Source organism: Gallus gallus, chromosome 14 (assembly GCF_016699485.2).
Source record: "Gallus gallus isolate bGalGal1 chromosome 14, bGalGal1.mat.broiler.GRCg7b, whole genome shotgun sequence".
In the NCBI taxonomy this organism is placed as follows: Eukaryota; Metazoa; Chordata; class Aves; order Galliformes; family Phasianidae; genus Gallus; species Gallus gallus.
In genome coordinates, this window is record NC_052545.1 from 55419 (window position 1) to 82467 (window position 27049).

Here is a 27049-nt window from a genome sequence, read left to right on the forward strand (position 1 = left end):
ACTGCGATGGCAGAGCCGCTGCCTCAGCTCCTCCCTGCCTTGCTGCAGCGGTGGTCTGTGCCGCGCACGGGCGGCCGGCTGCAGGGCGTGCCGGCGCCGTTCCCTAGGTGAATGCGTTCATCGTCCCTCCCGCTGTGGCCTCGTCAGCGCTGCCAGCGTGGAGCCGGCCCGTGCCGAGGCGGAAGTTTCTGGTGGGAAGGCGGCGTGCAGCGGAGATCCCGCCGGCTATGGACGCGACTCTGGAGAAGGTCTGTGTGGGCGGCTGCTGAGGTGGGGCCGGGACACCTGCGAGCGGCCGGGCGCTGATTCGCGGTGGGCCTGCGAGGCGAGCGGTCCGGAGAGGTGAACGGGCCGCGGCGGTCGCGTCGCTCGATGGGACGGGCTGAGTGGAGAGAGCCGGGGCCGGCGGTTGGCGAGAGCTTGGGTTTGCGCATCGCCAGCTCCTGGGTTGCGGCCGTGCCCGCGCTTCGTCGGCGCTTAACGCCTGGTTTGTGCCGAGCGAGCCTGAGGAACTTGAAGCATCGGCGGGGCCCTGCTGCTGCCCGGCCGTGCCCAGCGAAACGCTTTGGGAACTCTTCTATTCCCTTAAAATAAGATGAGTGGTATTTTCTGGGAATGTTAGGCTTCAGCAGGAGAATATTTGACTTTCTCTCTCTCTCTCTCTCTCTCTTTTTTTTTTTTTTTTTTTCATTTTATCCTGGAGCTTTTTGCAGCCCCAGGTTTGCTCTCCTGTGTACTCTACTAAGCAAATATTGATTCTGTCATAGCATAAGTAACTGACTAAATTTATTATGCTGTAGTCACTGTGAATCAGTGAGAACCTAGCGGTTACCCAGGACCTGTCACGCTTGTGCTGTGTCTTACTGTACCTGCTGCGCTTCCTGGAAGGGAACGGGCTGCTCATATTATGACTGCTTGTATGTGGCTCAGCGCCATTGTCACTGTCTTTGAGACAGGATTTATTTGAAATAATTTATTTTTTATGCAGTTAAGATGTTAATGTATCCCTTCCTCTTTACATCATTTACTGTACTCAGCGTGCTCAGTGCTATGTAATCTTTGGAATCAGCTAGACAAGTGTGCATAGGCTGTGCTGTTGTAAAATGAGTAAAAAGGGAATTCAGAAAGACTTCCTGATGTGGTTAGTGAGTTGGTAGCAAAACGTTTTGCTATTTTAAATGAAAATGAAAAATGCAATATTTGAGACTTGGCTTTGGCAGGTTTGAAAAACTTTAGATCTTTACTGGCTCTAGCAAAAATCACACTGACTGCTGCTTATTTAAGGAAGCTTAATGAAGTAACATCTAACTGAGCACAGCAGTTTGGAGTATGATCTTTGTTGTGCTTAAGTCTAGTTGACTTTAAAGAAAGCATGTTGATGCTCTACTGACAAACTTCTTATAAGTTTCATTGGACTAGGTTACTGTCAGCGAGGAAAATGCGATGCAAGAATTACATGCTTAAATTTCTTAATGAAGTCCACATTTTGGTTACTTGTATTGTTGATGTAAGTTGTAGTTTGTAAACAGTGACGACTCTGAGAACTAATGTGCTTGATAGTCAGTATGCACAAATAAATAGATATTTGTAAAGAGCTGTCATTTGTTTTACTTTGTTTTTATCATGGCTTTTTTGTCCTTGGATGATAAAAACTGTGGTCCTCTATTTAGTAAATATCATAGTACAATTATTATCTTTTTGGCACTTTGCAGTTAGTACCTTCTTGTGATAGTTGTTGATTGCTGTAAGTCACTAAAATCTGCATTTTAGTTGGTCTTGTGCATGATATGTAAGAAGCGTTCCTCTAAATCAATTTGAAATTCGTCATCCAAGTTGGAATATGTTTATCCTCAGCGAACTTGCAACCACTTACCTTGTGCTTGTTTAAACAGTATCAAAATGCAACTGAGCGCCTTTTACTTGAACCGTGGATTCTTTTCTTTTTATATACTTAAACATACAGCTTACTGGAGTATCACTGATAAGTACTTTATGCCTTGTATTAAAATTCTTCAATAAAGAAGTCATTTTGGTAGGATCACATAACTAGCAAAAAGGTAGGGTGACATCAATTGACTACATGCATTAGTTTCATACAAATTAAGTTATGTAAGTAGAATATAAATTTCTTGAGAATTGGAAACATTTTATGATAGGGTTGTGAGGAAAACGTGTAGACTGCAACACAGGTGTGCACACCAATGGTCTTGAATGAACTTTTATCAGCAGGCATGACTTTTTTTTTCCTAGTATATGAATATTGTGTATCATAAGGATTATTTTCTTAATGAAATTCAGAAATATTCTTTGGGTGAACTTAAGATATAATTCTTCTGGAAGCCTGAGTTAAACTTAAGTAATGTGGGTAGCAGTAGAACTGTTTTTTTTGTTGTTGTTGTCTCCATGTGTGTTGTGATTTGTAAGCAATCTCCTGTAGGATTTAAACATTTTAAGTTTCAAGTTAGGTGACTTTGGTTTAAAAAAAAAAAAAAAAAGACATTTTTTACATCTTCTTGCTGTCTCCATGTAGTGGAAAAGCTAAGTCATGGCCTGAAGCAGTGATGGAGCACCTGGTGGGAAGGCAGGACCAGCTAGGGGAGCTCAGTTGCATGCGATGCAATGCAGTGAGTGACTGGAATGGGTGGAGTCCGGATGCACCCCTTCCCAGCTCTCATTTAAGGGCTGGCAGTGGAGGTGAAGGGATCTCTCTGGAGATCTGTACATATCTGAAGACCTTACAGGTCTTCCAAAAGTAAGCAGTTTCTTGCTCTTATTTCTATACCCCATACTGTTGTGTCTGAGTCAATCCTCACTCGATGTGGCCTGGAATCTTGTTGCTCTCCTCTCTTGTTGTGCTTTCCATCACGTTCCACTCCACAATGCTGCTTTTCTTAAATGTGAAAAAAAGTGGTTTGTATTTGTCGCTCAGCGTGTGATTTCTGTCTCTCATTACGGCGTTAATTACCATGGCACCCTGGTAATTTTATGGAAAACCTGGGGCAGCAGATGTGTCTGCAATTGTGCTGCACATTAAGGAAGTGGTAAAGTTTGAAAGAACAGATGCCTGTAAGCAGAAGCCTTGCGTTAATATGGTGCCTTTTTCATTCCGGTAATGAAACTGCTACTTTTTTTGTTACCCAAGGTATTTCTTTGCCTGTGGAATAAATGCAGTACTCTTCTGGGTAAAGAATACTGATTGTTCTTTGAGACTAATTTATAGTTGAGAACAGTATTCATTTTTCAGAAGTAAAACTTTTTAATCGGCAAATGTAATAATGTAAGGGGGAAAAGGAGGCACACTTCTGATGAAATGCTGTGTGACATCTGTGAGTCTTTGTACGCATTTATTTACATAGACTGTTTAAAAGCTTCCCTTTCTGGCATTCGTTTTCTGTGTACAGCCGGCAGAAGTTCAAAATGTAAGTTGTGAAACACTTGCATTCTCACTTTTGAATTTGTAATTAATGATCAGTCTTATCGCAACTGGAGATAAGCACTTCCCCTGTTTTCAAGTGGCCATGAGATGTGAAATACTGACATAATACCTGAAATATTTTACTGTTCGAAGTGCTTGAAAATAATAAATTCTGAGCTACAGAATACAAAAACATAACCACAAATCAGACCTCTCTCAAAATTAACCGTAGTGAATTAGATTAGTACATCTTAAAGGCAGTAAATAGCAAAAATCAGAATAGGCTGGTCACTGTCAGTGTTGAACTTATCTACTGATCTTGGTCTATTTTTTTTTTTTCATTGCTTTTTCTTGTTACTAATATGACAGAAGGGCTAGAGGGTTCTTTTGGCTTTTTGGATTCATTTGTTTGGTTTTGTGTTTGTTTTTTTATTAATGAGAATCTGTACACCATGAGAGTTGACTGTCAGGGTGTAGCGTGGCTTTAAAGAATTCAATCAACTTAACTGAGAATATAAGAATGTCTTTTTTTGGTGCGGAAACGTGAGTTCCCAGGTGAAGTTAAAGGAGAATTTCTAAATTAGATTTGCCACTGAAAGACTTGTATTTAAGATACTGTTCTGTTTTCTATACTCTGTAGAAGGGTTATGGTGTTCCTTAGCATATTTGTTTTTTTAAGAGGATGGCATGTGAGTTTGTGTATTTAAGGGAATAATTAAAGTTTTATTCATAGTGAAGAATGGTTAAAGAAAAAAAATCATTCAGTTGGGCTAAAATGGCGCGTATTTAGTTTTTGTTGTTAAAACATTATAGCAAGGGCTTACTTGAACACCTTGTGTTTCTTCTTTTCTTTCCACCTCCAATGCTTGTTCTTTCATTCTTCGTCAGAATCCAAAAAAGATATGTACAGATTCTGGAGGATTTTTGAAAAAGTTCTGACTTTTTGTGGTGTTACTGTAAAGTGGTTGATCAGAAAACTCTCTAAGACTTGAGCTGAATTGTTAGAAAGTAGGCATTCTTTAATAACAGCCCTGGATGCATGGGAGCTACTCTATTCCTATCACACATACCTTGCACAAAAATGTTGTTAGTTTATGTACATTCAGAGGTCTTCCCAGAGCTACATACATATTCCACACAAAGAGTCCTGGAACCTCCCATATCTATTCAATACAAAGTCTGGCAGAACGTCCCTTATCTGTTCCATACGAAGACACTGACCCTTCCCTGCAACTTGTATCAGTGGAGACAGAATTTGCATCTGTGGGTAATAAAATCCACATCACAATCAATTTCTGTTTTGGGTTAGCTATTTTAGATTAGTAGAATGCTTTAATTTTCTATTTTGAATAGTTGAATTTTCTATGTTCTGAATTTTCTATGTTGATACAACAAATAATTTCTAAGCAAATACAAATTACGTGAGTTTGTAATGAGGATGTTGGGGGAACAGAAGTAAGGTAATTAATATTCTGTTCTTTTCCCTAGCAGGTGGTTGACCCTACTCTAGCAGAAATGGGAAAGAATCTGAATGAAGCCATGAAGATGCTCGAAGACAGTCAAAGGTATACACAGAGAATAACAACCACAAAACAATAATATTTGTGCGCAAGTTCTAATAATAAATGCTATTATTATAAAGCAAGATGGAATTAATTTGCCTAGTATTTTAAGGTCGTATTGTATTCTGAAGCTTACACCTACAAAAATTGCTGTTTCGCAAATAAAAGAATTTAAAAAAAAATTCTATATATTTTGTGCTTGCTCTGTAATATTTAGAGCAAATCCAGAGTCTGTTTGTCACATATATTAGATACTTTCCTGTTGCTGTACAAGTCTTTTAATGTGTTCATATATGAGACTTTAGCATTTTCTGTTAAAGAACTCAAGAAACAAAATGTAGTAGGTCTAACTCAGTCTTGGCTAAACTTTTCAGAGCACTGGAACAGTGTGGAGTCTCCTTCTCTAGTGATATTCAAGACCCACATTGACACTCCTGTGCCACCCTGCTGTGGGTCACCTGCTTTAGTAGGGGCTTAGTTGGATTGATGATCCACAGAGGTTCCTTCTGCTTCCTGCATTTCTTTGACTGTTTCTTTTTTGGTCTCACCTGATTTAGTGTTTTCAGTGAAATAGTTTGCAAACATATGAGTACGTATTTGTGTTTTGTAGCTGACCTTGACTTACAAGAAGTAAATACATGGGTTGTTCTTGTGTCTTTTAGAAAAGTGGAGGAGGAAAATGAAAAGAAGTATGCACGGAAGGATATTCCTGGACCGTTGCAAGGCAGGTAAGCAATGAGTATTTTTTTGATAATGCTCTATAACTGTTATAATAAGTATAATACACATAACACCTCTGAATGTTTACCAGTTCAGGTACTGCAACAACTTTTTGTGACGATTTCTATAGTTATGAAGGTAGAAAGATTACTTCTCCTAGGTGACTGAAGTTTTGAACTAATGTTAAAAAAAAAAAAATGGAATGTTGGTGTATATAGCTGTGATTAAGGCTAAATGTAAATATACCTGTACATAGAAGAAAGATTCACTAGAACACACAGCTGATAAATTAATAACTGAGACTAATAAAATAGAAAGCTTTAAAAACAAGAGAAAATCCATTTGGCACATCCATTGAAAAAATCGTATGGAGCTTTTGTGCATATGGCAGAAAAGATAATCGCATCTGAAAACTAAGACTTAAATTTTCTGTACTTTTCACTCTGGAGGAGAAAACATTTACTTCAGAAAACACTGCAAAATTTATTGAAGTCTTTTAGGTACATAAACTGAATTTCTTTTGAATTGGAGCTACTGAATTTTTTCTAAAAATGGAAAGCAGTTTGAAGTACCTATGTGTCTTAAATGGCCTCCTTGCTAGACAATGGTGCTTGCTTTGTTGTTGTTTTTAATGTTTGGTGTTTTTTGTTTTCCCTCACTGGTATACCAGCGGCCAGGATATGGTGAGCATACTTCAGTTAGTTCAGAACCTAATGCATGGTGAAGAGGAAGAGGAGTCTTCACAAGCCTACCGGTAAAGTCAATATGAATATTTATATGAGAAAAATACCTGATTTTCTTATGCTCTGTGATTGTTACAGAACTTATAGTTTAAAATGCTTAAATGTGTAAAAATGGCATGCAAACGTGACTTTTTAATGGCTACTTACTTACATTCTATAGTGAAGTAGAATAATGTGCTGTTCTTGGCTTTCTTAAAATTATAAAGCCTTAAATTAGTTAGGGCTGTTGTTAAACTGAATTGTAAAAGGGAATGGTTTCTGATTTGACAGCTCACTTTGCTTTTTTCCCTTCTGAAAGTTATATCAAATCTGAAAGTTTTACGTATCTTTGAATACCAGCAAGCTCTACAGGGAGAGGTAGTACTTTTTTTTTTTTAAAGGTTTCCATTTTCCAGGATAATGGAAATTATGCTGATTTATCTGTAGAATATTATTGGAAGTTAACAATTTAAAAACAGCTTGAAGAAGAAAAAACAAACACAAAAAACAGAACTAATGAAAACTATACCTCTAACTATAATAAGTTTCCTGAGTTTTCTCAGCATAAGGAGAGAAAGGTATTTGTTTAATGAAGATTCAAGTCACAGTGCAGATAAGGTCAGTTCCCGCTGATTACAATAAACCTTCAATTACTATAAGGATTTTATTTAAATGGCTAAAAAAGAAGTGGATGTGTTATAAGCAGCTCAGCCAAGTGAAGCACAAGTGTTGTCTATACTAGCATTTCACTGTGTTAATGTACAACAGTGGGAGGGTGACTGGTATACTGTATTTCTCTCTGATAAATATTGAAAATTCCATGTCAACAAATTCTACCAGTACAGCAAAATATACAAATATATAGTTACTGTAACATTCATAACTAGTATTTAGTTGGCAGTTTCTCTCTTGTGGCTTGCAGACTTCAAAATGTTGGTGAACAGGGTCACATGGCTCTACTGGGACATAGTTTGGCTGCCTATATATCAGTACTGGACAAGGAAAGACTGAGGAAGCTCACAACAAGGATCCTTTCTGATACTACTCTCTGGCTCTGCAGGCTTTTCAGGTGAGTTTCTGAGGAAAAACTTACGTATGACTAGGCAGGAGTAACTCTTTAAAAATACGTGCATTTTCAGCAAAAGAAGCCTCTGTCATGATCTTGCAAGTAATCTTTGAGAGGTCTTAAAACACATCTCTTTTTTTTTTTCAGATGCCAGATGGCAGGAACTAGTTAGTAATATGGTTGCCATAAGAATCCTGATATGATGGCTGTATGGCAGAGTTAAGGACCGAAGTACAGTTGCAGACATAAGTGGTTGATCATTTAGTTGAATTCTTGTTTTTTGAGGCGTATGTTTGTGAAGTACTGAGGTACTTTATATGTTTGAAAGATGTATTCAGTAAACTTCTCCTTTACTGTTCCTGGATCTATTTCATTTTTCTTGGTGTGGCAGGTAATACTACTAAAACTTAAAATACAGTGAGATCTTTGATAAATGCTTGTTTTATGCCATATGATGAGTATAATGTTCCACAAGAGAAGAATAATGGAAATCATCTGTGTGGGGCTGTTAGAGTAGGAAGAGACTCACTGACTAGCAATTCCTTATTTATTTTTGCTTCAGGAAGAAAAAAATAAACAAAAATCCCATTTTATCACTCATGATACTGACAGGTGTGTTACTGTTGTGTGTTGTGCAAGATGAAATGATTAAAAAAAAACAAAAAACTTTTGTAGACAAATGCAACTCTTAAATTTTGCAAGACTACAAGTTTACTTTTTGCACCAAAAATGCTAAAGGAAAAATCTCATATGTAAGTTGTTCATTAAATTTATGTATCTACTGTTTCCACTGTTGCTGCTTGCTGTAGTTGATGACAGTTGAGGGACTGTCCTCAACTGCTTGTGCCTGATCTTCTCTTTATTTTGCTTGTTTTTCACTAATCTCAGCTTGTCTCAACAAAATTTCAATTTCCTTCTACTGTGCTTTATCCTGCTTGGATGTGTCTTTTGTCTTTTGTGAACTTTTTCACTGGTCAGTGTTACTTTAGTTACTAAATTGGCTGTTGGTCTGTGGGTTGTTTTTTTTTTTTTTGGTCATACTCAGCTTTTCTTACAGGTATGAAAATGGGTCAGCTTATTATCATGAAGATGATCGTGAAGGTCTCCTAAAAATCTGTCGACTTGTTATTCACACATGCTACGAAGACTATACAGTAGAAGGATTTAATGTGCTATGTACTAAGCAGCCTGTTATATACATTAGTTCTGCAGCGAGAACAGGCTTGGGACAAGCTCTTTGCAATCAGGTAAAGTAAATCATGTGGGGCTCCAGTAAAACTTAGCTGTCTTCACATTGCCTATTTGAAATCTAGATTTTAACAAATATATCCAGGCTTCCTGCAAGAAACTCGTGCTTTTTACTGTCAGCAGTCTTGTAAACTTGTTGGGACCAGTGAAAGTTTTCTCTCTATGTGTCTGCCCGGGATGTACACTGGACCTTCTTCGAGATTTTTCCCAGTGCTGCTTTGTTGAGTGAATGCGTGTTTCCCCATACAAGCTGAGCAGTCTCTGCAGTTCTCCTGTTTCTTCCATGCATTTGATAGCTACTGTCAGATAAGTATTCCTCATGAAAAGATTACCCTCAGTCTCATCTCTGCATTGTCTTTTGATGAACATAATAGATTTTTACACCTTTATTAAATTACTATATGTTTTTGAGACTTACTGTCGCAGTTTGAAGAATTAATGATGCAACACCCCTCACTCCCCCTGGGACAGAGAGGGGGAAGGAAGAGGAATAAACCCGATTGAGATAGGAGAAACTGATTTATTAAGAGGAATGTGAGATAATGCAGAATAATTCAGAATAATAAATCAGATGAACCAAAAAATTAACTGAAGGGGTGAGAGAGAGAGAGTCAGGCTGAGTCTTCATCAGCAGGCTCTCCGCGGCTAGCCTCCTGGAAAAGATAAGAAAACTTCCCCCTAGTCTGGAGTCAGAAGATCACACCTCCCAGAGCTGAAACTCTTTTGTGAAATAGCTGAGGCTACTAGAAAGCCCAGCACGCAGGAAGTGCACCCAGCACCGTGCTTAAGCATCAGACTGCCTGCCATGTGATGTCATGATATGGAATACTGCTAAAACCAGGACACTTAACAATGATTTCTGTGCCTGTTAAAAGAGGGTATGAAGAGAGATATCTTGAACAGTGAAGTCTGAGTGTCAGAGTTCAATTTCGACTCTAGGAAAAGCATAACTTGAGTGATTTTATGAATTTATTTAATTTTCTCCCATGGTAAAAACAGTAGCAATGTGGAGGAGAGGAGAAAAGAGTTTTTCAGGTAAGACTATACTTTGATGTCAATGGAATATCTGTAAGCTAGTAATATGAGAATATACAGTGTGTTAGCATTGCTTTAGTAATTCTGCATGTCAAAACTATAAAACATTGGCAGCAGTCAGCTTCAGTTATTAAAGGTGTTGACTGCAGAGAAATAAAGTCGATACCAAAGAAGGAAGTGGGCAAATAACTTGAGAATTAAGTGGTAAAAGTTGTTGTCTATTCAGGCAAAATGTTGCACGTAGTTACTGGTTGAAATTGATGCAAAAAATGCTGCTAAGAACTGGTATTTTGGGAGCCTTTTGCTTCTGAGTACAGACCAGAGATTGCTAATAACACTAGTGCCTCATCTCTTGGTGGTATGGTTATCTGTCCTTATCAGGTGATCACTGAACTTAAGTGATGCTGTTTTAGCTTAGACTGATAAGTGGTATATGTCGTAATGCAACGGGAAGTGCAGCAATGATAGCAGAGCAGCAAGGTCCTAGGCAAGCAGCAAGTGGAGATTTGCTCAAATGCAACGGCTGTGGGCAGAGAAATAAAGGAAAAAAGCTGCTTACCTTCAGATGGCCTCAGGTATGCAGGGATCTCCTGCAAGATACCCTTGCCTCCACTCCCAGCCCTTAAATGAGGTCTGGTCTTAGATGCACCTGAGCTCCCCTGGGTTGACCCTGCCTTCCTACCAGGTGCTCAATCACCACTTCAGTCTGTGACTTAGCATTTCCACTACAGTTGTCGAGTACACAATTGGAACATTGATTACAATTGAGTAATCAGACATTAATTCCATTTCTGTGTAGTGAAAGTGTAAGTACAAATTTGTCTGTAACTGTAGTTATCTTAGTTTGCTAAATCTTCTGTACAAAGTGATGAGTATAATCAACTAGATTTCAGTTGTCATCTTCCAGGTTAAAGGTTAAAATGTATAAGAGACTCTCGTTCTTCCTCTGCCATGTTAATCATGAAAAGTTATCTGAAATTTACCTTCATAGCAAAGGAATAGCTTCAAACTTAGTAATGTGAATTAAGCACTGTGCCCAAAGTAGGCAGCTTGCTCTGTGCTTTGAGGTGAAGTGTCTGTGAAGTTCCAGTGGAATTTGGTCCATCCAGAAAGCAGACATGCTTGTAGAATGTATTAATTGCAAGGCTGTCCAAGGAGGCTTGAGTTTAGGCTGTTCTACAGGGCACAGGTATCTAATTAGAAATGCTATATGCATTTCAAGTACTAAACAGATGTTGACTGTATGGGGCTGTTTGTTCTCAATTCCCCATATGCTTTCTTTCCTCTGCTAATTATTTAATTATAAATTTTAGTAAGATCCTTTTCCAGGATGTAATACCCAGCTTTGTATTATCAGGTTTATTATTTTTTGTGTACCTTATTATATATATTTCTGCAAACATTTGAAATCATTCTCCTGAAGCATGTCTGAATTGCTCAATTTCCATCATTTTTATTGCAGCTAGGATTACCCCTCTCTTGCATGTGCCGTGTGCCTTGTAACACTATGTTTGGATCTCAGCATCAAATGGTGAGTTTGTCTTCCCAAAGAATTTTTTTCCTTAATAATCTTTTTCCTATCAACTTTATTGACGTTCACTCAATTTTTCAGCCTCTAAGTCTTCCATAAACAAAACTTCCTAAAATACCAGCAGCTTGCGTGTTGGCCTTGTAATTTGCTGAGTATTTTTTTTTGATACATAGTAATACACATTTTAGTCCAATATTTCTGGAATACTAATAGTAGAAGGTATGCTTACAAAGTCCACTACGTATTTATGTTGTATTTTTCACAAAGGCTTTTTTTGACCTTTTTTTTTTTAACCTTTTGAGAAGAAACTGCAAGCCACAAATGAGGACATTGAGAACACCTTTCATAACTTCAGTATGCTGTCCCTTTTCACTCATAACACATTTTTCCAGTTCAGTAAAAACAAATCTCTATTGTTTGATACACATACTTATATATCTTTTTCTTATTGGTAACAGGATGTTGCTTTGTTGGACAGATTGATTAAAGATGATGTTGAGTGCGGAAAACTGCCTTTGTTGCTTGTGGCTAATGCTGGTAAGTGCTTTGGACAGACAATAGCAAAAAGGCATACCATTTCATGAATATATATAAAAGCCGAAATAAAAGTACATTCTCTTAAATAGTTTAGTGGCTGCATGTCAAGAAATATCAGGAAGTATCTTAATGACCACACATTTATCTGTCCAGAGGGAGTTTTATTTACCTAATTCAAAACTGGATTCACAGAATCACAGAATTTGATTCACAAGATTGTACTGCTACAGTTCTGTTTGCATCAGATGGTGCACTAATATAACTAAAACTCATCTTAATGTGTGCAGATCTTGTTGAAAGTCAATTTCCTGTTAACATGTCATAATTTTTGATAGATGTGCCATCAACTTTACTTTTAAAATCTGCATTTTTCTCTATTTAATTAAACAAAACTGCTCGTAAGGAAGTGGCTTACTTGCTTTGGACTTAAAAATAAATATACGTGTCTTAGACATTAATCTTGGCTTCCATTCTTATGGTTGAAGTCATACCTTAAAAAAAAAAAAAAAACCTTATGCGTGTCTAGGTAATTTAGTTTTCATAGTATTTCTAACATGTGCTGGCAAACAAAGCTAGCATCTTTAATTTTATCCAGAATACCGATTGTTCATATGTCACAATTATATGAATATTGTGTAGGTGACTGTTCTTAAATATCTTCCTTCCTATTCTTTTTTGTGACTTTTCTGGCAACAGTACAGGAGGTCCTCTTATGTAGAATCCTAATTTGCATGCTTATACTTTGTTGTTGCGTTTTTTCCTTTTCAACAAAGGAACACCAGGTGCTGGGCACACAGATAAACTTGGGCGGCTAAAGGAACTTTGTGAGCAGTATAATATGTGGCTCCACGTAGAAGGGTATGAAACTTGAGATGTATATTTATAAACTGTATTCATGTAAAAGTCCAACTGATGAACAACACATAGCTTTATGGCTAACCAGCTAGTGGAAGACCAAAAGACTATCTTTATTTTTGCCATATTAAGAATTTAACATGGTTGTAATTTTGTCATTGTATGAGATTGTTTTATGTATACAAGAATAATTAATTGGAGTGATTATTTCAGCATAGGTTATGGGTTACTTTTACTTACCTGCCCTTGCTTTGAAGAGCTTGGAATACAAACAAAAGAGAACTTTGTAAGACCATTCAGGGAGGCATTACACAGTGGTTATTGAGAATGAGAAAGGAGGTAGAAGTGTCATTACTTCAATGAATGTTGTCAAGAAGAGTGCCACATGTGCAACATGCAACATAACTGGGAGAAATTTTAAACTAAAAGGAAAAGAAATTGGAAGAACTCAGACAATGTTATTGAGCATTCGAGTGCTCTTATATATTTTGAGCATGGAGTAGAGACTCAGTTTCTCTCAGTATTTCATTATATAGTGTCATATTTGTATGACTCTGATTCTAAATTGCTGCTGAATTACAGATAGAATTTCAGGGAGATGATTTCCCTGAAGGTTGGTCAAATTTTTAGGATGAAACAGATTTTTGTTTTTGGGTTTAAAACCTTGGAATTCCAAATAGCAACCTCTACTCCACAATTCATTAAAACTTTATTTATGTGTATGAACAAAAATGACCACCTTTTCACATTAACATGGCATATTCAAACTGAAGATTAAAACACTCTCTTAATACACACTTAATATGTGCTAATACTGCTTTATTTTTCTAGTGTGAATTTGGCAACTTTGGCTTTGGGTTATGTCTCCTCTTCTGTACTGGTATGTTCTACCATATCTAGAAACCTTATAATGCATTGTAGACTTTAAGGTCACGATCTAATCAAAATGCATGTGGTTTATATTCTGCTGATTGTAATAAAATTCAGGCGGCCACGAAATGTGACAGCATGACTCTTACTCTGGGTTCCTGGCTGGGTCTGCCAGCTGTACCTGCAGTGACACTCTACAAACATGAGGATCCTTCTTTGGTATGTTCAGCTTTTCAATCACCATTCTCAAGACATTGAGACTTTAGTTGCAATCGCCACTAATCTAGCAAAAATTGAGTAACTGAAAAAATGTTAATCACAGTTTTTTGTTTCCTTTTTAGTCCTTAGTAGCTGGGCTGACATCAAGTCAGCCTGTAGAAAAACTTCGTGCCCTGCCACTCTGGCTCTCCTTGCAGTACTTAGGCCATGATGGGATTGTGGAGAGGATAAAGCATGCTTCACAACTAGTAAGCAGCATCTTGTTAATACACTGTGATTATGGCCACTTGGCTTCTCTGTGTATGGCCTGGAGAATGTTCTGAGTATCTTCATGATCTGATTTAAGAATCCAAGCCTCCAAGCAGAAACAAAGCCCAATAAGCAGCAACAGTACAAGTAATGTCCAGACAGCTATCACAGAACACTGTTACAATCAGGACTGTTTTGATAATAGATGTTAATACATATTTTTTATCATTATGTTGTGTTGTAGAGGAATCAGCTAGAAATATTGTAGTTGTTGACAGCATAGCATATGTTACTATATATCACGTGCATAAGTAATGAAAGCAGAATAGCAACATTCAAGGGAGGGATGTGCTGTTAGTTTGTACATTTCATTAGTTTTTATGTGTAAAATTCTTAATCTTTGTTCTTCCTAGATTGTAAAACTGCATAATCATCTGTCACTCTTCTATATCAAACATTTTGCTTGAAAACTGCTCAGAGAAAGACTTAATTTTCTTCCACTATTTGACATCTTTCCAGTACTTGAAGGGAGCGTATAAACAGGAGGGGGAACAACTGTTTACAGGGGTGGATAGTGATAGGATAAGGGGGAATGGTTTTAAACTAAGATGGGAAGTTTAGGTTAGATATTAGGAAGAAGTTTTTCACTCAGAGGGTGGTGATGCACTGGAACAGGTTGCCCAAGGAGGCTGTGGATGCCCCATCCCTGGAGACATTCAAGGCCAGGCTGGATGTGGCTCTGGGCAGCCTGATCTGGTGGTTGGCGACCCTGCACATAGCAGGGGGGTTGAAACCAGGTGGTCATTGTGGTCCTTTACAACCCAGGCCATTCCATGAATTCAAGTAATAGTAAATTTACAAAGCTTAACAAAAAAGAACCTCAACACATTTCTTCAAATACAATAGCAACTGCACTGTTCTCAAAGTAAGGTCATTACTTAAGTAAAAAAAATATATATATATATGTGTATATATATATGTATATAGTCCAATGCAGTGTGTGTCAGGAAATGCCTTGTTTATATACAAAACATTTGTAGTTTAAAAGTGTAGCATTTCTTTAAAATCAAGAGAGGGGTTAAAAGGCTGTGGGAAGTGGAAAGTTGCTGTAAAGGTTATTGAAGAAACTACTGGCATGAAAGACCAGAATGACAAAATATCATTAGTCATTAAGCTGTGGTTGTGGTTTTTTTTTTTTTGTGTGTGTGTGTGTGTGTGGCATCTAAGAGTGATCTTAGCTTTTGTAATAGCCTATTCATAGCCTAAAACCACACTGTAAGAATGTCTTTTTTTGGTAATGAAAATAGTTTAGAAAGCTATTATAAACAGTTGCTGTTTTAGCAGAACAGTTAACTTTCTCACATCTACGCACTGTGCTTTAGTCAACGGTTGTAGTATATCTAGAATTTTGTCAACAAATACATTAAGACAATGAAAAGCATTTTGTATTTCACTAGAAATAGAAAACATTTTCCTGTTACAACTTTAAATTTATAAAGAAGAACTGAAAGGATCTTCTACACTTCACTGTCTTTTGTTTGCAAATAGAAATTACGCTGATGACTACTTAAAGTTTGTCAGAATAATTTTCGTGTTCTAGAAGTACTTTTTTTTTTTTTGGTCCTTATTTTGTTTCCCTTCTGCTGTTCTCTTGTAGAGTCAAAGGTTGCTGGAAAACTTGAAAAACCTGGATTTCATTAAAACTTCGGTACAGTCTGCATTTAATACTTTGGTTGTATAGTTTAGTCTTTACCTATTAAAAGATACAAATAACTTTTGACTCAAAAGACATTATCTAAAAATACTATTTAGGATGTAGTAATTACTTTGAAGACGCTTGGAATCTTTTTTTATTAAGTTAAAGTATTCAGTGAAATTACGTAGCTTGGTTCTGTGTGACCTCTAGATTGTACTTGTTCCTTCACTGTGAACTCTTGTGCTCAGTGGAGCTGACATCCAGAAACTGTCTCCAGACCTTGATTTAATTTCTGCTTAAAATACCTCTTTTATTTTCCTGGTGATACATTTATGAAACTGATAATAGGTTTACGAAACCATTTTCCTTAAACCTCATAGATTCTGACTGCATCTTGCCCATGAGATAATGCTGTGAAACCTGGGAAATTACATGCAAAACTGTCAGCCAGGATAACATTTACAACAGAATTTGTTTTGGAAATTACATCTAATGTATTAATTCCAAATTCAGTTTTTGTGAGATGTTCTGTGTAACGCCCCTCCCTTTTTTTTTTTTTAGGATCATTCTGAGTGACAATAATCCTTTTATTGCAAAGGTGTTTTTTACTGGAGTATTAGTGGCTTTGAGAGTTGAAGTTACTGTGGCACTTGCCCCTTCTGCCTGAATAAACCTTGCATTTGTAGGATTCTTATGTCTTGAGTTGCTTACAGAGGTTGCCTAGTGTGTTTCTCCTACCCAAAACTGAGAATCAGTTATCTTATTGTTATTCCTGATGGAACTTTCTTGACGTCCCACAATGATTCTGGGATGATACTGAAGAAAATTTTATTTAAATGTTAAATATCCAAGGATACATAAAGCTAAATCAGCTTGCTCTCTTGCTTTATGGTGATCAAAGTTTAGTTAAGCATGCTGTAAATTATTATTTATTTTCCATTGTTTACTGAAATACTTACTTGCATTCCTGAAGAGTTAACTTCTATTTTTTTAGATAGTATGAACATTGTTACTGCAGTCAGAACAAAATGATCTGGTAAATCTTTAAAAAATCTTAAAAAATATTTGAAAATATATTTAGTATTTTATTTTTGTTAAGGTTGAAGATGAACTGAGTTCACCAGTGGTGGTTTTCAAGTTCTTTCAGAAGTATTTAAATAGAGGTACGTGGTTTGTTGTTGGATTTTTTTGTTGTTGGTGGTGGTGATGGTGCATTTTTATTTATTTCCTTGGGGTTTTTTTAATAGATAAATTATTAGGTAAGTTATTAATTAGTAGATTATATATAGCACACTTCTCTTGTCTAACTTATTATTTTATCTAGTGATAAAACCACACAGCTGTTTTTTAGGTAGACCGCATTGTTCTGTATTTTCACAGTGAGTCATTTCTACTATCTTGACTGAAATTTGTATATGATTTTGATCATGAGAGCAGATTATTAATCATCTCCCATAAACTGCAAGCTGTGTTTGAAGGTACTGATGAGGGAAGATGTTCCACTGGTTTTTGTTGAGGCTTCCCTGTTTCTTTTAAATGTGTAGTGGCTAGTTGCAAGAGCTGCATTTCTCTCTTTTACTGCTGTTTTCTGTTATAGTAGTTTTAAAAAATAGCAGAATACCATTAGGAACAGGTCTCTAAATACTGTCATGGGTACAGGAGCCACACCAAACATGGATCAGGGCAGAGAACATCCTTGGATGTGCTCTCCCAAAAGAGAATTTTTGTCCTCTTGGCTACAGCAGAGGATTGTGCTGTTTGTATATGCATACACAGAGTGTGGAAAGATACCTGGTTGGGTGAGGCAACTGACTACTAGAAAACTTTAAAAAAAAAAAAAAAAAAAATCCATTTTGGACCAGTAAAATGACTTGCTTTTTACATAGATGCATTTGTTTGAACAGCTTTATGTAGGCAGAAGTCACCTACCTGAAATATAAGGATGTAAAATGTTTGGCTGCCTTCTCCATATTTTGTGTGTATAATGGGCTTTTAAATTCTTATTATTATGTTTGTGTAGTTTGAAACAAAAATAAATCCTTAAAAATGAATTTCAAAATTTTAAAACTAAACATTACTGCATGCTATGACAACTGACTTCTAATTTTTTTTGTTTGTTTAATAATTTCTCATTAGTCTGCTTCATGTTCAGTACATAGTTTAGATGTGTTACGTTACCTAGGAAATGTAATCATTTTTTGTCTAAGCTTGAGGTTGTCTTTTTGATTAATTAAGAAAATATAAATCCCCTTCTGTGATTCTTGTATTTTTTGAGTCAGATCTAACACCACATGCTGCACAGACCTCAGCTATTCAGCACCCTGTAATAAGTAATGAAGGACACATTTATGACACTTTCAATCAGTGGGTAAGAATGGATTTTTTTTCCTCTTTAGGGAAAAAAAAATAAGTGAGAGTTTAATTCTTGCGGGGGTTCATCAGTTATAATGAAACCTTTGGTAGATGAGCTTAGTAATTATTTCTGATCTGATGTCCTTAGCAAAATCTGCTGGACATTTTGGATTATAAAGGAAGATGTGCTCTGAAACAGTTGTTTTCATGCTTCTTTTTTTCTTTAACATGTAATTCTTACTAACATTATTACTGCATCTTAAACATTTAGTAGTGTTCTGTTTTTCTTGGGCTTGTGTGAAAATGTGAAAACTTCAGAATTCTTTTCAGTTGGCAAGGTACATCATTGACAGTGTTTGTTTAGTTGTGAGTAGACAGGCTTTTTTTCCTAGCTTTTAGTAGAATTATTCTGGGAAACCTGTGCTCACAGAGCTGAGCACATACCTATTCTAGAAAAATTACATAGTAATCATGGCATACTCAACAATTTTGTAGAAGAATTTTGTAATTTTTCAGACTTACAGCTTCTTCTGAATATTCATGATTTTAAGTATATGTCCAATTTATGTCTTGTTAATGGCAAGCTGAAGTTTTTTGTTTTGTTTTTACCAGAGGTGATTTTAACAAATACAGAAAACTGTTTAGCAAGTAGTTCTCCTGTACAAAGTGTCTAATCGGAGTCAGTGACAGTGAGGTCACATCTGTACACTCCTTTACCTGTGCCTTATCTCTCTTCAGCTAGGAGACCAGTTGGCACAGATGGTTCCTGCCAGTGGGATTGATGTGGTAGAATTGGAAGATGAAGGCACATGTGTGCGTTTCAGCCCATTAATGACTTCTGCAGGTAACATTCACATTACTCGGCCACTTGTAAAAACTGGAATTTGCTATAAAATTGTACATCAGTCTATACGATCTTTTATCAGGTATAAAAGCAGATACGCTCAAGAAACTTTACTGTATTGTCCTATTATGAAGATTATTTATTTATTTTCAATAAATTATACTGACTATCATTTCAGGTGTGCCTTGGTAGTAGGTGCATTAGAGATGGCTCAAATACTGTATGTGACCTCACTACATCTGCCAAGACAGATTTTTATTAGTTATATTTGTAAACTTGTTAGGAAAAGCAAGGGAGATACACTCTTTGTTTCTGAGAGTCATACAAGAAATACAAAGGATAAATTATCCCTGCCTTTCCTTCTCTCAGCTGCTTATCACAAGGAAAAGATGCCTGATGTTTCTACACAGGTGATTCTTTACTGAAGTTTAAACTACAACTAAGTAGAATAAATGTTTTCTAAACCTCTAGGTTATTTTTGTAATTACTGATGTCAAAGAGAAACAAATCTGCATTTTGGAAACTGCTGAGAATTTGCTTAAGGTAGCACCAAATACATAGTTTGTTTAGACTTAGCAGCTGCATGGAGCAACTTAGAGCATCAGGATCAGGTGATGAATGGTAGTTCCTTCTAGCTTTTGTGGGGTGGTTTGGGCTATCAGAAGGCATGACGTTGATGTGAGAGGATCCATAGTGTACATGGGGAAACTAGATCTGTAGAATAAAATTGCTTGATGAGGCTGTGATTTTTACCATTTTAAAAGGAAAACACAGGAACTAATTTGTTATCTTTTTAGCTATGTTAAAAGAAATTTTTCTGATGGGGGCTACTGATGTAATGAAAAAAGATATTGTCATTATTTTGTAACACGAGCAAATTTTTTTATTATCTTATTTTTGTGAAATCCTTAGCTCTGATCATTTTGATTTATCAGTACATAGATAAATGAAGAAAAGACCTTGGTACATACAGATCAAGGTATTTCAGTACTATCTATAAATTATGATTAACTTACAAAGTGGTTTACAGATTATTTGTTTAATTCAGACATCTATGCATGTCCATTCACTTTCACTGCATGCTAATACATAGGCTCTTTAGTTTTAGGAACTGAAATACAAGATGTTGATCAGTTAGTAGACTGCTTAAAAATGAAGATACCAGTATTGACAAGTACACTGCAACTGAGAGAGGAGTTTGAGCAAGAAGTGAGAAGAACAGTAGGCTTGTTGTATATTGAAGATCTCAGCTGGCCAGGATTAGGTGTTGTAAGGTATATCTTTCAGTATTTTCTTTGTTATGTGTGGATAGGCAGTGCATTATTGGAAGGGAATAAATGATCTCTTTGGTAGCAATTTGGATGTGAATTCCTTGCAATTATCTGGCTTTGCCCCCACTGAAGTGTTTCAGTGTTTGGTTTTAAATTAAACAAGCTTTTTATATTGTTTATTTTAAGAAAAGCTTTTTTAAGCAAATTATTGAATTACTTTTTTAAGCAAATTACAGCAGTATTTTTAATATGGGAGACAGCATATTGATCTGTTAAGCAAGAATGTAATGTGCAATGCTGCTTAATTATACTAAGCATAATATACGTTCATATCCTTCACTTACATAGTGAATAAAGCCCTTTAAGTGTCTATTCCAGTCATGTGATATAGACTACTGGGAAGGATTCTGTAAAATCGAAATGCTGGAATTAATCAATATGTTACCTAGAAATCTCTTGTATTCATTTAAGATTGCATTGGCCAGCCTCCCCCTTGCTCCCAGCCCCAAATCTCATGATTTGTAAAGTTGCTTTCAGCTTTTGGTTTGTAAAATACAGAATTTTGTAGAAACAAGCTAGATCTGTGGGGTTTATTTATATACTCTAAAGTGAAATTACTCTCTCCTGGCTTGATTTGAAGATACAGCTATCACAGTGATGAGAAGAACAATGACAATCAAGAAAAAGAATTGGAAAAAATTAATACAGAACTTCTGAAAAAATTAAATGAACTGGAGTCGGATCTCACTTTTTCTTTGGGTAACTGCACTTTAAAAAAAATATGACTATTAGCTTCAAAGCAAGTTGTCTTCATGGCTGCATTATGATCTTTCAGTGGGTCACATGTACATAGTTCATTATAATGCAGAATTACACTGCTCTAAATGTAGTTAATTTATAATCAACATCTGTAACTGTCAATCCCTATTTTAGTTGATAAATATTGAGCAGAGCATGAGCAAGTTGCACTGTTTTCACCAATATATGTGAAAATTAACCTATGAGCAGCTAGACCTAGAAGGGTTTCTTGCCAGAAAATATGAAAACAAACTGAAGCTTGTCAAGGAGTTTTGTATCTAGTGAAACATAGATCTTATTCAGAACAGTTCACTGTTTTCTCTGACTAGATTACAGCTTCAGGCAACTTTTGCAACAATTAGCAGCACTTTTATATATACATACTGCTACATTATAGCTGTAATAATACTAATTTGGTTGTAGTCAGCCTTTAAAAATTAAGTACCCTAGAATTTTGGAACCAAGAAGTTGGTAGATGGCAAAAAGTAACAAGTTTTGAACTCATTCAGCATTGATATGCAATTCCCTGGCTGTATGAAATACCCACTGTTCTTATTTTGATGTTGTTTTCTTTTGTTTTTGAGGACCCATAAATTTGAGCTTTTGTTGTCTGCATAGTTTATACCTGTGCAGATATTGCACTTAATTACTGAAGTGGGCATGTGTTTGTATGCCTATATAAGGCTTTCTAGATTCATAAGAATGTGCATAGAATGTATTGTGATAGTACTTCTCACTGTATTACCAACACTTGATTCTCCCGATGCTCACAGGCCCAGAATTTGGAGGACAGAAGAACTGTGTTTATATTGGCATGGTAACTGAGGACCTGGATGTGTCAGAGTTAGTTGAAACTATTGCAGCAACAGGCAGAGAAATTGAAGAAAATTCAAGAGTAGGTGTTAATAAAGAGCATCTCAGCATCTTTTGTTTTTCTTTACTACCCTCAGGGCAGTTTGTGGGATTTTGTTTTGGTGGGTTTTTTGTTTGGTTGGTTGGTTTTGTTTTTTTTTGTTGTTGTTTTGCAAACCTGTTGTTCTGCCCCCTTCTGCAAACAATATAGCCCCCTGGTACACTGGGTTGTTTAGCTTGCTGTGATGACCAATTCATCTTTTCAGTTTTTCATTTTGTTTTTATTAACATGCAGTCACAAACTGTTGGCATTCTGGAGGAAGCACCTGTCACCAAGGACTCTGATGATGTTAAAGCTCATATTAAGTTATGCAAATTGGCATTTGTCTTGAACATAACAAAACTATGGCTTTGTTTTTCCACCTTTTGGTTACCCAGTAAGCTGTTAGACCTTTGTAGTATAAAATGTGACTTCTGTCTTCTGGGGGTGTGTGTGTGTGTGTGTGTATATATATATATTTTAATATATAGTTTATATATATAGTATATATACTATTATATATATATATACTTTTAAAAATCCTATGATCAGTCTGCATGTCTTTTAATTTACAATAGTAATGAAAGAGTTCTCATAAAATGCTGTTTTAAATTAGGAAAAAAAAAAACAACTGACTATTCAGTTTACATCCTCAATCCTGAATTAAACATACAATTTCAAATACATGTAACATATGTAACGATGATGTACTTTCTGTTTTCATTAGTTGTTGGAGAACATGACTGAAGTTGTTAGAAAAGGGATACAGGAAGCACAACTTCAGCTTCAGAAAGCAAATGAAGAACGACTTCTTGAAGAGGTAAGGCTATTAAGTTATGAAACAGCTTGTTGTGACATGGTTACCTTGCTCACCAACCAGTGTTTAATTGCGGACTTTGCAGGGACTGCTACGACAAATACCTGTAGTAGGTTCTGTGCTGAACTGGTTTTCTCCATTCCAAGCCTCACCAAAAGGAAGAACGTTTAATTTAACAGCAGGTAGGACTCGGTGCATGTGCAGCCATGTCATGCTGCGTTCTAAATGTTTCCAGTTTTATATTCAAACTGCAACGCTTTCTTGTGCTGATTGAGTGACATAATGCAGCCTTGGGCTGTAAAGGAACATACTCTTTACTGTTTCTGTAACACTTTGATGAGAAAATCATAGAATCATCTAGGTTGGAAAAGACCCACAGGATCATCCAGTCCAACCATCCAGCCGTCACCAACAGTTCTCATTAAACCATGTCACTCAACACAACGTCAGGGTTGGTGACTCCACCACCTCTCTGGGCAGTCCATTCCAGTGCCTGACCACCCTTTCAGAGAAGTAGTATTTCCTAATGTCCGGCCTGAACCTTCCCTGGTGCAGTTTGAAGCCATTCCCTCTAGTCCTAATTTCATCCCTTGTATAGTTTGCAATCTTGTTCCTGCATATTGTATCATGCTAAAAAAGCTTTATTAGATATTGGCAATAGAGGAACAATTGCTGCCCACACATGCTGTGGAAGTGTGTATCCTTGAAACAAATGCTGCATGTATAAATATATAAGCTAGTGGGGAAGACTTTCTACTGCATTTGGGATCTTATTCTCAATGCACTGTCTTCAAGGTCCTTAGTGAAGAGAACAGTAAGGCTTTCCTGAGAATGCTTATACCATTTATGACTAGGTATCTTTTCAAAGTGCAGTGATTCATGGCTTGCAGCTGGGGATGTGTCAAGCCTCGAAGAAAAGGGAAAATTGAATACTGGGTGTGTGCCACTGTTGTGAAGTGAGTGTGAGGGGAACTTTATTCACCTTCGTAAGACTCAGCACCTTTGTCCCCAGTTACTCAGAAACCAGCTACAGTCAAGTGGCAGTTTCAGATTAACTGAGGACATGCAGTTTCAGAAACCTGCATTAAAACAAGATTGTTACATATATAGTGTGTAGGTATACATATATATTGTGTGTGTGTGTGTATATATATATATAGTGTGTGCACACATGTATGTGTATGTATAGATATACGCACACACACACATATATACTGATATATATACTGATGAAAAGAAAACATGTCTATATTCAACTTGCTACTTCCTTTTATGCTACTTCCTTTTAACTTGCAGGTTCACTAGAATCCACAGAATCTACGTATGTATCAAAAGCCCAAGGTACAGGTATTACTCCGCCACCAACTCCTACTTCCAGCCTCACAAAGCAAAAACATCTTGGTAAGTTTCTACATGATTTTATTTCTAAAACTTGCTGAAACATCCTGGCCTTAGCACACATGTGACGTGTGTGACACTGGAGGACCTGCATGATTTTTCCCTTCTGTCATAATATCTGGAATTAGATCTTAAGTCCTCCCTAAATAATGTAGTTTTGAACATGGCACAGAATACCACCACAATAAATTTTCTAAAACATCTTCCTGGGTACGTAAGACTTTTTTTTATCCCCCCAAGTGCATGTGAAGTCTGGGATCTTTCTCTGGAATAGTTGGTGGCAGCCCTGCCTATCCCAGGAGGTTGGAACTAGGTGATCTTTAAAGGTCCCTTTCAACCCAAGCCATTCTATGAATACTGAGGGTGAGTTTAAAAATAAAATAAAATTAAAAAAAAAAAAGGTAAACAAGCCAATAGTTTTGTTTTAAATTAAACATAAGTAATATATTAGTGTATTTGAACACTTGTCTGTTACTACCTAATGCTGTGTTGACAAAGTCATTCTAGAGTGAAGAGCTATTAAATCCTTGATATTTTCTGTTTAAATATATTAGTCATTAATGTAGATTTGACTGTCAGGGAAGCCATAGTTCTTACACCTCTTTTTAACTTCTGGCTGGCTTCTAGCCTGTGATTTTCAAAGAAACTCTCCACCTTAGAATGACTTTGGAATGGGCTTATCAGCTGAATTTTAACAGTTTCTGTGTACACAGGATAAAATAACTGATGCTTGTTGCCTTGCATATATATGTGTAAGTGGAAGCAAGTATTTATATGTTTAGAGTACAGGTTAGCACCTGAAAAAAAATTATTTCTTTGTAGTTGTAAAATTCAGATGCTTTCTTTGAAATTTACCTTCTGTACACTACATTTTTCATTTGATGCCATCATTGGTACTGTTCTCTTCAAACACTTCACAGGTCAGAAAATTTTTAAAAGGTCTCTCAGAAATTCTGATGCATTTAGTGAGACCAGTTCAGTCAGCCACTGTGATGATATGGAAAAGATGGACCAGAGATCCCCAACTCTGTCACCTGGCCAAGAGCAAAGACCACTGGAGCCAGAAAAAACAGAGCTGCTGCCCAAGGTGGTGCCACAGGCAACAAATAAAGATACTGAGGACATTCAAAGCAGCAAATCACTAAATGACTGCACAAGTGTAGAAGAACAAGGAAGTCAAAGATAAAGACTAGATGCTGGATTTAAGACTGTGCGAATAAATGACATGCCTCAGAAGGTAGGGTATTTTAATGATGCATTTAAAATGTGAACAGTGCCACACACTAATACGGTAATAACTACTGTAACTTGCTAACTAAGATTTTGCACAAATATAAATTTTCCCCACAAAGGAAAGATTTGTCTTACTGTACACTTAGTACAGTTGCTTTAATCCTCTGTACATGTTGGTGTCAACAAAGTTGCAGTGAGATTAACTGCCTGCTTGTAAACATTTGTCAAGAAAAACAGGCGGTTATAGTTCCAATTAGACTTCAGTCTTTGACAGTAGATGCTAACTCAGCAGCCATGTAGAAATTAAGAATACAGTTGCACCCAATAATTGTAAATTGATCTTATGTGTATATTTTTAAGAAACTGCTGGTTTTAATATAAAAGTGTTTTAAAAAAAAAAATTGTTTAACCTCTCCAGTAAAACAGCCTGGTCACCCTAGTTCTATTTTTGCTTTTTTTTTTTTTTCAACACTTCTATGAAAAACATTGCCAAGCAGCTGTGGTGCAATGAGTGTTAGGGATGGATGCTTATGTGTGTGTATATATATATATAAGTAGGAGTCACTGAATTGTACTTTGTCATCACCCATTTTTTTTCCTGCTGTTTTATGACTTGACCTGTTCAGCTGAGGCTCTAAGTACAGCAGGACTAAGTTACTGAGTTTTAAGCAGTTCAGAAAGAAATAGTGCCTCTCCGTGCCTACATGGTTTCTTGCTTCTATCACTGAAAAGAATCACCAACATTTTTTTTCCTTTGCATGACACTTATAACACATATGTAGTATTAACTGGACTTTTCTTGTTATGTATTTTTAAAGATAGTTACAGTAAAGCTTGGGGGAAAAAAAAAATCCACTATATTTGTGCTGATTTCAACACTTTTGAATAATTTTAAATTTCCTAGGGTAGGAAATATACAGATAAAATGAAAATATATGGTTTATTTACACTACAGGACAAGTTCATAGTGTCCAGGAGTACTTAAGGCACAATTTAAGTTAAGCTTTGGATACATCAAAAGCTAGTGCGCAGATCTTCCTCCCTGCCCTCAAATGATCTAGTGTAGTTGCTTTGCAAGTTTTCAAAGCCTACTGTGGAAACAAGATCTTTTGGAAAGTTTGCTCTGCAACAAGGTATCTGATTTTGGAGAAAATCTTTCAATCCCTACAGAGCTAGATACAGAAGTACTATAACTTTGTTTGTTCCTTTTTTCCAAAGGGTGTCAATTTAATGGCGATAATGGTGGCAGGATTAACTGTGATCTGAAATGTTTTTTTTTTAATACTAATGTCACCCTCATTTGACTTTCAGCATCTAAATCCTATGGGTAAATTTTGCTGTTGGGGTATGTAACTTACATAAATCAGAGTGCAATTTTTCTGAAGTGCAAAAGCAGTTACGTTGACTAGTCTTCCTCAGTGATTTCTTTGGTGCAATGAATAAGTTAATAAGAGTAATTTGTGGGGAATAAAGTTATCACCACAATGATTATTTTTTAATGTTTTTATATTTGGAATTGTTTAACCAGTAGTTTTGGTGGAATGAGCTTCATTCTTCAGCTCCTATCTGACTGTTTCAATAAAGATTCTTCAAATTATTAGTCTTTTTTTGAATGAAGTTCCTGTAGAAGCTGTAGTAGACTTTAAGCATAAGCAACTTTCTTTCACTTTGCATAGAAAATAATTTTCTCAAGTCCATATTCATATGGTGACTTTTAGC

The 27049-nt window shown here is 36.4% G+C and overlaps 1 protein-coding gene across 7 annotated transcripts; it reads left to right on the plus strand.

The window, feature by feature from the left end:
* The first annotated feature begins 82 nt into the window (after positions 1-82).
* PDXDC1 (pyridoxal dependent decarboxylase domain containing 1) lies at positions 83-26927 on the plus strand. 7 transcript variants are annotated; one of them, XM_004945067.5, is made up of 23 exons: positions 83-248; positions 4904-4980; positions 5640-5705; positions 6368-6451; positions 7342-7488; positions 8543-8732; positions 11231-11299; positions 11758-11836; positions 12610-12694; positions 13523-13571; positions 13679-13780; positions 13903-14028; positions 15687-15737; positions 16825-16888; positions 18005-18093; positions 18816-18921; positions 20024-20195; positions 20833-20951; positions 21764-21885; positions 22610-22702; positions 22785-22881; positions 23996-24100; positions 25018-26927. In XM_004945067.5, the coding sequence occupies exons 1-23, from the start codon at positions 228-230 to the stop codon at positions 25281-25283; spliced, it is 2379 nt and encodes a 792-aa protein (XP_004945124.1). In that variant the 5' UTR covers positions 83-227; the 3' UTR covers positions 25284-26927. The 7 variants fall into 7 exon arrangements, 6 of the variants coding, with proteins under 6 accessions (XP_004945124.1, XP_004945125.1, XP_414728.2 ...); XM_004945068.5 differs by having other exon boundaries at positions 20839-20951; XM_414728.7 differs by having other exon boundaries at positions 4907-4980.
* The last annotated feature ends 122 nt before the right edge of the window (positions 26928-27049 follow it).